Raw genomic sequence first — 14,976 nt, 5'->3', positions numbered from 1 at the left:
GATTGACTTTACATTTGTTTGTTAGAAAATGTCAATTCATTGGCTCCTCAGGAATTTTATCTGACTAGAAAGAAGTATCCATAACACGGAACCTTCAAAGAAGGCCTGGAATGACTTCTGTGAATTTTGGAACATTGAGCCCTGGCCCTCAGGAATACAAAAGGACAACCTATATATAAGTAACAACTTAATTTAGATTTTTTTTTTTTTTTTAGTTGGGGGAAGGGAAGAAAGATCTGGAGGGAGTCTTTTAAGGAAAAGAGAGAGAGAAGGAAAAGACATTAGAGTCTTGCTATCTTTGCTTATCCAGATCAGCGATATACTGTGAGCAGCCAGCTCCAGCTGTACCCGTATAACACTATTGCTCAGACTGGGTGTCACTGTAGGGCATATATAGCTTCAGAGCAAAAGCAGTCACACAGTTCTGGCAGGGATGAGTTGAGGATCAAGCAATGTGAGAGTGCTGAGGGTCAGAAACTGGACAAAGGTAAGAAATCTTAGTAGTTAGACAAAACCTGACAGTATTCATTCATTCAAAGATTTACTGAGTATCTGCTATGTGAAGGGAAACATGGTTCTAGGTGCTGGGGATATATCTATAAAATAACAGAGAGCCATGGTCCCTGACCACAGAGCTCTTATTAAAATGGAATATTATCAGTGGTCATGCTTTTCAGCCATGGGATTTTTTTTTTTCCTTTTCTTTTGGACCTCAGGTGCTCAGTCTTGAATTACTTATAGACCTCAGTTCATAGCTGTATTGCTTCATGACAAATTACCCGAAAACTTAATGGCTTAAAACCACAAACATTTACTGTCTCATGGTTTCTTTGGTCAGGCTCTGGGCATAGCTTGGCTAGGTGCTTCTGATTCAGGGGCTTGCACAGGCTGTAGTCAAGGTATCAGTCAGGGCTGCATTTATCTCAAGGGTCAGCTGAGGGAGGATCCAACTTCCTGCCTCCCTCACATGGTTGTTGGCAGGATTCAGTTCCTCTGGACTGTTGGACTGAGGGCCTTAGTTCCTCACTGGCTCTTGCCCTTGGGCCTCCATCAGTTCTTTGCCATGTGAGCCTCTGCACTGGGCAACTCACAACATGGTAGCTGGTTTTCCCTTAGAGTAGTCCAACGAGAGAGCAAAAGACAGTAAGCAAGGTGGTGGAAGTCCCAGTCTAATCTCAGAAATGATGTTCCATTATTTTTGTATATTCTGTTTGTTACAAGCTCACATTCAAGGGGAGATGATTACACAAGGGTTTGGACACCAGGAAGCAGAGGTCATTGAGAGCCACCTTACAAGCTCTCTGATTATTGATGGATATAAGGCCCTTGTTTTGTTGCATTTATTTTTGGTTACTCCCCTACCCTTCATCTTTCTTCATATTTCCCTATCTCACCCTCCACAGACACTGTAATATATTTAATATATGTTCTTAGGGGTGTATGTGTCCTTTAAAAAAGAGTGTTTTATTCACCATATATATTGGGTTGGCCAAGAAGTTCGTACAGGTTCCATGACATCTTACGGAAAATCCTGAACAGACTTTTTGGCCAACCCAATATATATAGCATAATTTTAAGTTTATAAAATGATCTTGGCATTTAGACCTTGTTCTATGTCTAAGTTTTTTTTACACCCAACCCTGTATTTTGATGATCTGTCAATGTTGCTATTTGCAAATTTTGTTCATTGCTTCCATCTGCTACATAGTATTCCATAGGGTGCATCCACCATATTTCCTTATCTATTTTCTTAGCAGGGAATAGATAGATTACCTCCAACTATTGATTTCTCAAACAGTTCTGTCATTAACATCCAAAAACAAGTCCCTTTGTGGATCTGTGTGAAATTTCCTCTGGAATATTTACAGAAAAGTAGGGTTGCAGGGTCGTAGGATATATGCATACATAATTTCTCTAAGTACTGCCAGATTGCTCTCCGAAATGATTATACCAGTTTATGCCCACACATTGTATGTGAGAATGTCCTTTTTCCCAAATAATTGCCAATACTTAGTATTATTGGATTTATTAATTTTTTTAATCTGGTAAATGTAAAAGTGGTCTCTCATTGCATTCTTCTATTATTAGTATCTGTACTTGTTAATCATTTGGGTTTTCCCTTCCATGAATTACGCTTTATGCCTTTATGCGCTACCTATTTTTGTATGAAGTTCTTTTGTCCATTAGTGTGAGGAATTACAAGGATGGATTTTCTCAGCTTAGATTATAATTGCATTCCTGGGATAAACCTTCTTGGTCATGGAGTGTGTGTGTGTGTGTGTGTGTGTGTGTGTGTGTGTGTGTGTGTGTGTGTGTGTGTATGCACGCTGATACATTGTTAGTTAGCTAATCTTTTTTTTTCTTTTTTTTAGTTAGCTAATCTTTTATTTAAGATTACCACATCATGTTCATAAGTGAAATAGACTTTTTATTGCTCTTAATTAGTTTTGAAATTGAGGTGGTTCTCACCTCATAAAAAGTTGATCACTTTTCCCCTTGTTTTCTGGGCCAATTTTTATGTGATTGGAATTAGCTTCTGTCTAGAGGGTAGGTAAAAACCCACCTATAAAAACCCCATATCCATATATCCACATCCTACTAAGTACAAAGACTATGCTTAGTTCTTGTATATGGAAAGTTTCAGGGAAGATGCATTTAGCATTTATTGAAGACCTACTCTTTGCCAAGTACTATGGTAGGGACTCTAAATAGCCATTTATTCCTTCTAGTGCAACTCTTGGAAGTAGTTACTATCCCAATGACAGATTTAAAAACTAAGGCTCATTAAAGTTAAGGGACTTGACAACGGTGGCAGAATTACAGTTCTAACCAAGATTCTTCTAACCTCAAAACACGTGTGTTTTCTGCTGTGTCATAGTGCCCTGCAAAGAGTGATCTAACATTCTACATTTGTTCTGCAGATGTTCAATAAGACTTGTATGTCACGCACTGAAGTTACCATCTCAGACCTTTCCTCTGTAAATCCTGCCGTAAAAGAACTTAGAGATTCAAGGTAGACAAGTGCCTTGAGATGAAGGCCCCAGTAAAGTGCCAGGGGACTTTCGAAGGGGGAGGGCTTATTTTGAACTGGGAATTTCAGAAGGTTGACATTCTGGGAGAATTGCCATCTGAGTGGGTTTTGACACATAGGTAGGGTTTGACTGTGGGAACTGAGAAATTTCTTTGAAGGAGTGGAAATTAGCATGAACAAATGTATAGAGATGGAAAGTACATTGTGAGCATCTTCAGGGATCCTTGGAAAGTATACTTTTAAAAAACTCCTTGTAGTACTTATTTTTAAGAGGTAATATTAAATGTTTCTTTCTTTTTTAGCTTATAATTGAGCATGAGTCTTCTTATGATTAGTGAGAATGTAAAATTGGCCCGTGAATATGCATTGCTGGGAAATTATGACTCTGCAATGGTCTATTATCAGGGAGTTCTTGATCAAATGAACAAGTATCTATACTCAGTCAAAGATACATACCTCCAGCAGAAGTGGCAACAGGTAAGAATCATGACTGATGTTTGTTTTAATGGTTTAAAATACTCAGTTGTAATTAGGTAGTGCTTTTGCAGCTTTACATTAAGAGTATATAATTTATTACATGGATTTGTATATAATGTTTCTTAAAACTTGATTATTATATTAGTCCGTATTTGCCATCATCAGTATGATGAGTTCTACTCAGTTATTCTAATTTTTGGAATCTCATAGTAATGGTTTTGAAATTTTTTTCTAGATCCCATTTTTACCTGGTAAAATTAGAATTGACTTTATTAAGCCATTGTTGAAACTGCAGATAACGCCTGAGTCTCACAAGTACCATATTCTCCATAGAACATCATAAAGCAGACCATACTTGCATCCCACGTGAGGAACTTTAGTCACTGAGGACCAGTAAAAGTTTATAGGTAGAAACTATAAACAGGTCCAGTTGAATATGGCATTTATAATAGGGTTCAACAATGTCACAGGAGAGAAATATTATAGAAATTAATAGTCTTTTTGTGCTGGACTTCTAGGTAGAGTATTATCCCTCAGATTCTACTAAACTGCTTTTTTTCATAGTATTCCATATTTGTGCTAAATTTCTTTAAAAGAGAGGAATATTCACCTCTTTGAACTTAACCTCTTTCCTTAAGTCTGCCTCTGCATATTTTACATTAGAAGGGGAAAACACTTTATTTCATAGAGTCTTAAATTTGTCACTGAAAGACTTTTAAGACCTCTTATTCTTAGGCCAGCAGCTTTTACTTAAAAAGTATAAGCTTTTTTATAAGGATATTTAAATCATTTAGTTTTAAAACCAAATATTACTAACTTCATTTCAGTATTTCATATATATATGTGTGTGTGTATATATATATAGTTTTAAAATTGAGTCAAGACTGCTTTTTAAAAAAATATATTGGTTGTATGTGGATTGAGCCATTTATCCTCTGAAGCTTTATTTTTCACACTGTTGGATGCAGTCCATTAGTGAGCTATGAAATTAGTGGATTCTGATCAGCATTTTTAAAGTCAATTAAGTAGCATAAGAACCATCAAATACTTGCGAAAGTATTGTTTTTACCAAACTTTGAAGTTACAGCTAACTTTTAAATTTGTTATGCACTTTGAATAAGAACCATAAGTCAGTCATGATGGCTTAATTAGCCAGGATACTTAATTCATTTTATCAGAATTAATTTTGCAATTAGAAATAAAGAATTCATGAACCATTATTAAAATTTTAACAGAATATTTTGGTATGGTTTCCTGGATATCTGATGTCAAAATGGAGGCTTCTGACATCTTAAATAAATGGCCCAACTTAATCTTGGCAGTGATTTATTAGTTATAGAAATTTAAAGAGCGATATTCTCCTTTGAAATCAGGTTTGGCAGGAAATAAATGTGGAAGCTAAACACGTTAAGGATATCATGAAAACACTAGAAAGCTTTAAGCTAGACAGCACTCCATTAAAAGCTGCACAGCATGAGCTTCCAGCGTCTGAGGGAGAAGTCTGGTCCCTGCCTGTACCTGTTGAACGAAGGTAAGTGGAGACCCTTTAAGAAACACACTGGCACAGAAAACTGGTAACATTGGTTCTACCTAGGAAGAGAACTGGGGACTGAGAGACAGGAATGGGAGAGGGTTATTTACTGAATACCTTTTGTAACTCTTGAATTGTATATCGTGTAACTCTGCCTCATTTCAGTAAATTAAATTTAGGTAGGCATAGACCAAAAATACGCTTTTGTGAATGAGCGTAAAGTAGTGGAGGCACTGTTATCTTATGGAAGGAACATGGGGAGGGAGATTGAAATATCTGGGCTCTAGGTCTGTATCATTATTTGTAGCTCTGGGAAAATCATGTAACCTTTCTAGAGCTCAGCTTTTTGTTATGTAAAGTGAGGGAATTAGACTAAAACAGTGGTTCTCAAAAAGCTATCACAGAATACTACTATTTATCAAGCTATACTGCTGCTAAAATTTAAAAATGGGCTTTTTAGTTCACCGAAAAAAAGAAAAGATAAAATGTTCTCAATTATAGGTTTTTCTCTGGTATTTTTATCTCCAGTTTCCTATTACCTGGTGCCAGCAAATGAACAATCAGTGAAAGTTGATATTTACTGAAATGCAAAAGAGCCAATTATGCTTAGTTCCACTGCATATTTTTTAACTGATGAGTGTGCAAATGGGTGTCATTTATCTATTTTACTCACATAATAGATTTCCTAGTTTATGTTGTGGGTTTAAATACATTAGTGTAAAATAGCATTGTACAAAGAACGCTGACTTTCAGGTTCTTTGTCCCTTAACCAGTTTGAGAACCTCGCATTAAAACATTGCTCAGGTGTTTTTCAGGTGTTTAAGATTCTATCATTATAACTGTTAATTCTCAATTGTATTTTATGATAGGTGCTAGATATTGAGTGCTCACGGAGTTCTGAGCACTAATATAGGATACACGTTATTTTATTTATTTCTTACAATAAGCCTTCCAAATAAGTCGTATTTTCTCTGTGTTTCAGGTAAGATAGCTGAGGTAGAGGGAAGTTAAGTAACTTTTTCTCATCATCACAAAGGTAATAACTGGTAGAGCTAGGATTCGAACCCAGATATGTTTAATTACAAAGCTGGCACTCTGACATACCAGTCATTCCCAAACTCTAGCATACATAAAGATCTCCTGGGATTCTCATTCAGAATGTGGATTCCGGGGTGTCACTCCCGGAGAATCTGGTGTAATAGCAGGTGGAGCCCAGAAGTCTTCAGGTGATTCTGATACAGGTGGTCAGTGGATCACACTTCAAGAAGTACCATACCAAAGTGTTCCCCCTCCAGTTTAAAATTAACTGATGGGTAATGATTGTTTCTTAGCCACTTTGATTTTCTTCAGCTCCAGATAAAAGTACTAATGTTCTATTATTGACTCTGATACCTTCTGAATATTTACTAAATTTTACCCTTACTCTAAGTACTTTTATGTATATTTTATGTTTTATTTTGTAATTCACTAAAAGTATTTTTTTTAAAGTACAGCAATAGGCTCATTAAAGAAAAATAGGAAAATGCATAAAAGTAGGGGGTAAATCATAGAGTCATCCTAGTGCCACTTCTAGTCTTTTATGCATTGTTTATTTTCATAGTTGTAGTTGTGCTATATCCATCATATAGAACCTTGTACCCTGTTTTTTAAAAAAATCCTAAAAGTAGACAACAATTATCATACACTTACCAAATACCGTGTTAATTGCTTTACATATATTACATATATTATTTAATTCTCAAAACAGTCTTAGAAGGTAGGGACTAAACTTTTAGCCCCAGTTTCTGATAAGGACACTTAAGCTTAGATAGGTTAAGTAATTTGCTCTTCATATTGTAAACGTTGATAATTTATAAGCTGTCTTAGACCTTATTCTCTGCTGCTTTTAAAGAGTTGTTTGCTACTCCTTTGAGGGATATAACCTACATAGTTAATCATGCTCTTATTCATTGTTTCCTCTTTTTTAAAAAAAAATTTATTTATTTTTGGCCACGTTGGGTCTTCATTGCTGCACACAGGCTTTCTCTAGTTCCAGCGAGCTCGGGCTACTCCTTGTTGCGGTTTGTGGGCTTCTCATTGCAGTGGCTTCTGTTGTTGTGGAGCACGGGCCCTAGGGCACGCGGGCTCTGTAGTTGTGGCTCTCAGGCTCTAGAGCGCAGGCTCAGTAGTTGTGGCGCACAGGCCTAGTTGCTCTGCGGCATGTGGGATCTTCCCAGACCAGGGATCAAACCTGTGTCCCTGCATTGGCAGGTGGATTCTTAACCACTGCGCCACTAGGGAAGTCCTCCCCTTTTTTGTTGTTATAAATAAAATGAATATTTTTCCACATTTATGATTACTTTTTCTTAATTTCAAAAGTAGAACTAATAATAGATGAGTCAGGTTGTGTTTTTATTTTATTTTACCTATGAATATGTCTTACTCCTACTTTCTTTTTTTTTCCCTCCTTCTGGAGAATCATCATTTGGCCCTTGTATTAGTCTACTCTGGCTGCCATAACAAAATACAACAGACTGGGTGGCTTAAGCAACAGGAACTTACTTCGCACAGTTCTGAAGGCCAGAAAGTCCGAGACTAAGGTGCCAGCCAATTTGGTTCCTGGTGAGGACTCTTCCTGAGCAGATGACTTCCTCTTCTCTGTGTCCTCACATGGCAGAGGGAACAGCAAGCTTTCTGGTGTCTCTTAATAAGGATACTAATTCCGAGATCGGCCCCAACCTTTTGATCTTATTTACCTTTAATTACTTCCTTACTTCAAATGATCACATTGGGGTTTAGGAATTCAGCATAATGAATTTTGGAGGGGTACAAACATTTAGTCTATAACAACCCTGTAACTCCTTTATCAATTACTGGTAAGAACTTTCCAGTGAATAGATGTACCCAGTGATTATTCAGTTGATTTCAAATTTAATGAACTGTTTGGTTGCCACAATCTAATATGTGGAGGCAGGAGGCTTCTCTCTTAGGGGTAATGGAAAGTTGAGTTAAATGAGTCTTTCATCTTGAAAAGTCTATGATGATGAACCCTAGTGTCCCTCCTTATTGCTTCTGGCTTTTCTTCAATATTTTTTTCTGTCTCTGATTTTAAATGCCCTGGATTACTATTAACTACAAAGTTCTCCTCTTTGACTGTATTTGCTGCATCTTTCTATTTCTTCCTGTAATTTATTTTACTTGCTTCCTCAACTGAACATCCCTGAAAACTCTTTATTTTTCTGTTGGTCTTAACTTGTACTCATGCTTAAGAGAGCTTATTCTTTCAACTCTGGTGGTGATTCTAACCTTGACATTGCCTAGACTTTAATCCCATGTGAAGAACAGATTTAACTGATACATTATTCTTCTAGTGCTGTGCACAAATATGTTTGTACAGGAGGTTCACTGAAGCCTTTTCGAGGAAAGATTAAAAATAGAATAAAACTTTTTGGTATGATTCTTTTAAAATGTCTTTTAAAAGTCAGCTGATGTCCCTCAAACATCTTCTCACCTCACTGAATAAAACCCAAAGTTTTCAGTATGTCCCTCAGTGCCACCCTGTGAGATCTGGTTCCCTGCTACCTCTGTGACCTAAGTTCTTACAGTTCTCTCCCTCAGCCTTCTTGAACAAGTCAAACACTAATGCTTCAGTTGTCTGCACTTGCCTTTCCTTCCACTCAGATGTTTGATGGCTTGTTCTCTCATTTCTTTCAGGTCTCTACTTAAATGTCACCTCAGAAAGGCCACCCCTGATCACCCTACCTATATCGTTCCGTAGACCCTACCATTCTTTATTTTCTTAGATAGCATTTAGCATCATCTGATGTACTGTTTATTTCTTCATTGAAAGCCCCTCTGCCCACACACACACTTGAATGTGAGCCTGTGAGAGTAAAGGCTTTTCGTAAAGTTATTTTAAAACATTTTTTACCTTAAATGCAGAGTAGTGCCTGTCAGTAGTAATAGTTCAGCAAATTATTTTTCAGATAAATGAATAGCAGTAAGAAGTGGATAAAGGGAATTCCCTGGCTGTCCAGTGGTTAGGAGTCCATGCTTCCACTGCAGGGAGCATGGGTTCCATCCCTGGTCAGGGAACTAAGGTTGTGCAAGCCACAAGGCGCGGCCAGAAAACCCACAAAAAACGAAGTGGATAAAGTACGGCACATTTTATGTGACTGACTGCCAGCGAACCATTAAAAGTCATTTATGTATGAGGTGATGATAGAGGAAAGAATACCGGCAATATCTCATGATATAATGAGTAGAGAAAAATATGAGCATATGTGTATATAATGGTTCCAATTTTGTTTAAATGAAAGGCAACCATAAGAAAATAAACTAATATGTTAAGTGGTTAACTCTGGATAGTGGGGTTAAGGTGACCTTTTCAAATTCTTTATACTTTATTATAATTCAGTGTATTTTAGATTATTTTTCTTAAGAGGAAAAATAAATATGTATTTTAACGCAGTATCCCTACTTGGCTATCCAAGTCTGTTTCTAAATCCAAAATTGAATCCTCATCATTCCTTTCACATATATATTGGTTTGGCTTTATCATCCTCCCAAATTCTCATTCTCAACCTTTCACATCGAGGAGTATCGTTTTTTATAGTATCTCTTAGATTTTTATCGTTACTCCTTGAGCTAGGCCCTCATCTCATGCCTTGATAACATCTCCCTGCTTTTTGTGTTTCCTTATTCAGTGTATCTTATTACTATTACAGTGATCTTTCTAAAGCCTTTTCAGTGGCCATCAGCTAAAAACCAAGCCTCTTGAACTGGCAGTATTTAGATCTACTTACTGAACTACCTTATCTGTTCAGTATCATGTTTTAATGTTTAACATTGTCTTTACAGTTAGTATCTTTATAACCTTTACATGGATTAAGCTCATCTTGCTTTCTTTGCTTTTCTTCACTGATTTTCTTGTCTGCAATTGTACCATCTTGTTTAGGTCAACTTCTGTGTTTCCAGGTCCAATTTACTTTGTCTTCAAGAGGCCATTCCTATTGCCACAGTACTAGATCTCTTTCACACTTTCTAGTATACTTGCCTAGTCTTATGTATTTTCTTCTTTCTTAACTATACTTGAGGTATTTGAGAATAGGACTCCCCTACCTTTTTTATTGCTTATTTTACTGGCCCCAACCAATTCTAGAAGTGTAGTAGGAGCCTAATAAATATTTGAGAGGTCTAAATCCTGCCACAGAAATAAAGATGAAGTGATCTACATAAAGGTAAAGCGCCATACATGAATTCTTGTAACTGTCCATAGCCAGTGCTTATGTCAGTTTTTTTTAAATGGGAAAATGATTAAATTTTATTAATTAAAACAGAACTGTGTTACATTCTAAATAAAATGGTACCAGATTGTGCATGTATCAGCACATAAATGTGAATTCTACGCCTGTGCTTTGTTCTTGCTCTTTCGATAAAACTCCCTTCTCTGATTATTGTTCTCTTTTCAGTTTCCAAGAATCAGACTAATTTTTCATCTATTCTTGATATACAATAGCTATTTCTTTTTAAAAGAGAAATGATGATCACTTGACTTCTGTTATTTCTACCATATAACCATACTGCACCACAGACAGCTATGTCCAGTTTAAATGCTAGACCTTAGATTTCAGTGACCTCAAGTTTATTCAGTTCTATCTTGTGTTCAGTTATGCTTTTGCTTCTTTAGTTCATAAACTAACTTACACACTATGTGTTTTCATCTATATATGGACCAGCTCCAGGAGTTGATTATGATTTTCATGATCTTGTGTTTGATTAGACCCTCACCAGGACCTAGAAAACGCCAGTCATCTCAGTACAGTGACCCTAAAACACAGAGTAACCGTCCAAGTGCAACTGTCAGAGTTCACCGTCCATCCGCACACAGTGTTCACAATGACAGAGGGAAAGCTGTTCGTTGTCGAGAAAAGAAAGAACAGAATAAAGGAAGAGAGGAAAAGGTAAATGTTACTGATTTTCATAAATGAAAAAGTTATTTATTAACTTCAAAAATGAAGACTGTACAAATTTTAATAATTTTTAGTAATTAAATCTGCTACTATAATAAAACCATAGTCACACTCCACCTAGGCTAGGATTTTTCCTACTCACTGTTCAACAGATATTTTTGGTTGTTTTTTGTAACTTTCTTTTTTTTTTTTTTTTTTTTTTTTTTTTGTGGTACGCGGGCCTCTCACTGTTGTGGCCTCTCCCGTTGCGGAGCGCAGGCTCAGCGGCCATAGCTCACGGGCCCAGCCGCTCCGCGGCATGTGGGATCTTCCTGGACCGGGGCACGAACCCGTGTCCCCTGCATCGGCAGGCGGACTCTCAACCACTGCGCCACCAGAGAAGCCCGTAACTTTCTATCTTGATATAATTTCAGACTTGCAGACAAGTTACAAGAATGGTATAAAGAACTTCCAGTGTGATGACTTGGGAGATTGAGATTGACATGTATCACTGATGTGTATAAAATGGATGACTAATAAGAACCTGCTGTATAAAAAAATAAATAAAAGAAAAAAAAAAGAACTTCCATATATTCTTTACCCAGTTTTACCAGTTATTAATATTATGTCCCGTTTGCTTTATCATTTACTCTCTGTATATACTTTCTTTTTCCTGAAGCATTGAGAGTAAGTTGTAGAAGTCATGCCCTTTTACCCTTAGACATTTTAGAGTCAATTTCCTAAATACTAGGACATTGTTTCACATAAAAACAATGTAGTGATCAAAAATCATAAATTTTGCATTGATACAGTACTGTTATCTAATACACAGACCTTTATAAAATTTTGCCAGTTATCCCAATAATGTCATTTATAGCTCCCCCCCCAGCCCCGCCCCGCCCCGTGCCAGGACCCAATGTAGAAGCATACATTGCATTTGGTTGTCGTGTTTCTTTAGGATCTTTTATTTATTTATTTAGTTAGTTAGTTAGTTTTTGGCTGCATTGGGTCTTCGTTGTTACATGCGGGTTTTCTCTAGTTGGAGTGAGCAGGGGCTACTCTTTGTTGCAGTGCGCGGGCTTCTCATTGCGGTGGCTTCTCTTGTTGCGGAGCACGAGCTCTAGGTGCAGGCTCAGTAGTTGTGGCATGCAGGCTCAATAGTTGTGGCTCGTGGGCTCTAGAGCGCAGGCTCAGTAGTTGTGACACACGGGCTTAGTTGCCCAGCTGCTCCACGGCATGTGGGATCTTCCTGGACCGGGGCTCGAACCTGTGTCCCCTGCATTGGCAGGCGGATTCTTAACCACTGTGCCACCAGGGAAGCCCTCTTCAGTCTCTTTTAATGTGAACATTTCTCCTGCCTTTATCTTTTTTGGCCTGACTTTTTTAAGAGTTATTTTGTAGAAGTTCCTCAGTTTGGATTTGCCTGATGTTTCCTCATGATTAGATTTAAGGTTGTGCATTTTTGGCAGGAATACCAGTGAAGTGAGGTTTTGTTCTTCTCAGTGTATCATATGCGGGGGCACAGGGTGTTTATTTGTTATGTTACTTGTGGTAAATTGGATCACTTGGTTAGGGTGGTGTCTGCCAAGTCTCTCCACTATAGAGTTACTCAGTTTCCCTTTATAGTAGTTTGTGGGGAGATACTTCGAGGTTATATAAATATTGTATTTCTCATTAAAGTTTCAGTTACTTGCTTTAGCATCCAGTGATTCTTGCCTGAAGCAGTTATTCCTCTGATAATTGAAAAATCATTTTCTAATGCTATTATCTCTTCTACATTAATTACTTGACATTGAACTGTAAGAAAAAGCTCTATCTCTTCCCCTTTATTTAATTTTTTCAGTATGGACTGGTGGACTCTTATTTTATTCAGTGAATTAAAATCTATTACTATCTTTTTGATGCTTAAATTGTCCAAGATTTGAGGAGCGGGAGACCCTTGAAGCTGGATCTTAAGTCTTTTTGACACGAACTCACCATTCTCTGAGCATTTCCTCATTTTCTGGAAGAATAGGATGTTCCAGGCTCTTCGTGTGTTTACCCCATTTCTCCAGGAAACCCTGGTTCCTATTAGTGAGGAATGAGATTTATAAACCAAGATTTCAGTACCAATTATTATTTGAGGGCCTATGCTCTCTTGCAGTAAGAAGCGTATGGGACTCTGAGAACCTAGTTTCTGTCCTCTCTACTTCCACCTTCCCAGTCCCTTGCCCTAGGTACATACCTAGTCTATGAAATGGTAAAGTACAGGCTCGCTTGTTGGCTTGTTGTACCAAAAGGACCCCTCCACACCACCTGGGCAAAGTGAAATCTGGGTTATAGCAAATGTAAAGCCCCCAGTGCTGCCCATTCAGTCCTTTTCAAAACATCGTATCAGCCCATACTTCAAGATCTTTTTCCTAAATTTGCAATCTAACTTGGTAATTCTGCTTGAGAACCTCATCCAGTAACCAGCCAAGCCTCACCTTTAAATATAACCTTCCTTGTTGATATAGATACAGATGTGCATTTAGCTCTTGTTTTTGTGTCATCACCTTTATTCCCCATCCTCCCCATTTCTGGAGGTCATTTGCCCTTGTACATCCGGATAGTCAGTTCCCTTGAGTCCCTCTCACCATCGTTCTATGGCCCCGTATTTCTGTACTTTCAGCAGCAGCAGTGCTATTGTAGTTCCTGAAACAAGGAAGGGTATGCGGAAGGTGGCTAATGCCTCTGGCCTTATGCAGTATTATCAATACCAAGGTTGCCCTCGCCTATCACCTAGGGTTTGGGTTGTAAGCCTTTTAACCATTTGTGGTTCGTAGAGCTCAATGTCCTATACCGTTTTCATTTTGTATCTATACTTTCATACCCTGAGAAATGATGTGTAGAACCTGAGGAACTATAATCAGCAAATCAGTTGTCCAAGATAAATTAAATTGAATTGATATGATTTGCTGGTTAAAACAGGAAGATATAAAGCTTTTCAAAAATGTAGCATGGTGATTAAGAGTATGGGCTTTGGAATCAGGTAGACTTGTATTTAAGCACCATCCCTGCTGTTTCTAGATGTATTACCATAAGCTACTTGGTCTTTCTAAATTTTGTCCCCTCATATATAAAATTACTTTAACTCCTGTCTTATAGAGTTTTTGTAGGATAAATAAAATAACTTTTAAAAAAAATTATTTTATTTATTTATTTTTGGCTGCGTTGGGTCTTCGTTGCTGAGCGCAGGCTTTCTCTAGTCGCGTCAAGTGGGGCCTGCTCTTTGTTGTGGTGCACAGGCTTCCTCATTGCGGTGGCTTCTCTTGTTGTGGAGCACGGGCTCTAGGCATGCGGGCTTCAATAGTTGTGTCTCACAGGCTCTAGAGCACAGGCTCAGTAGTTGTGGCGCACGGGCTTAGTTGCTCCGCGGCATGTGGGATCTTCCCGGACCAGGGCTCCAACCCATGTCCCCTTCATTGGCAGGCGGATTCTTAACCACTGCACCGCCAAGGAAGCCCCAAGATAGCTTTTTTTTCTACCTATTGTGTGCTCAATAAATATTAGCTATTATTTCCCAAACATTCCAGGTAACTGAGATTTTTGTTATATATGCTATTGACTTAAACAGTTTCACCATTGCATTTTTAAAAATTTTAATGAAATATCTTAGAGGTTGATGACTACATTCAAAATGCTCTTTAATTTATCTAAATGCAAAAGTAGAATTATTAGGTTAAAAGTAGGATAAAAATAAATTCCCCAGAAGGAGGCTCACTTTGAAAAAAAGTTGTTACCAATGGAAGTATCTTAGCCTTCAGTTTAAAACATATAGTGTTTCCATCACCCTTTGATTCTCTACTGTTTCAAGAATAGGGCAAGAGGACAAAGTATAATAAATAAACATAAAATCAGCAACATTAAGAGGAGATCTTATCTGTGTCTTTGCTGAGTGTGGACATGACTTACGTGCTAAAATCCTCAGGACTTGACAGCCAAAGAACAAGTGTATAGAATTTTTCTTCCCAAATCAGCCATTGTGT

General features: G+C 37.6%; 1 protein-coding gene across 1 annotated transcript in view; it reads left to right on the top strand.

The window, feature by feature from the left end:
- The window catches only part of KATNA1 (katanin catalytic subunit A1), a 34,281-nt gene that overhangs the window by 2,319 nt on the left and 16,986 nt on the right, over positions 1-14,976 (top strand). The window contains exons 2-4 of the mRNA XM_059083476.2: positions 3,334-3,508; positions 4,882-5,039; positions 10,801-10,981. Of these exons, the coding sequence (XP_058939459.1) occupies positions 3,347-3,508; positions 4,882-5,039; positions 10,801-10,981 (501 nt within the window). The 5' untranslated portion in view covers positions 3,334-3,346. The remainder of the gene's footprint in view (positions 1-3,333; positions 3,509-4,881; positions 5,040-10,800; positions 10,982-14,976) is intronic.

The sequence above is a fragment of the Kogia breviceps genome, chromosome 13 (assembly GCF_026419965.1).
Source record: "Kogia breviceps isolate mKogBre1 chromosome 13, mKogBre1 haplotype 1, whole genome shotgun sequence".
In the NCBI taxonomy this organism is placed as follows: Eukaryota; Metazoa; Chordata; class Mammalia; order Artiodactyla; family Physeteridae; genus Kogia; species Kogia breviceps.
Note: the sequence above shows the minus strand (reverse complement) of the source record. Positions and strands in the feature narration are given on the sequence as shown.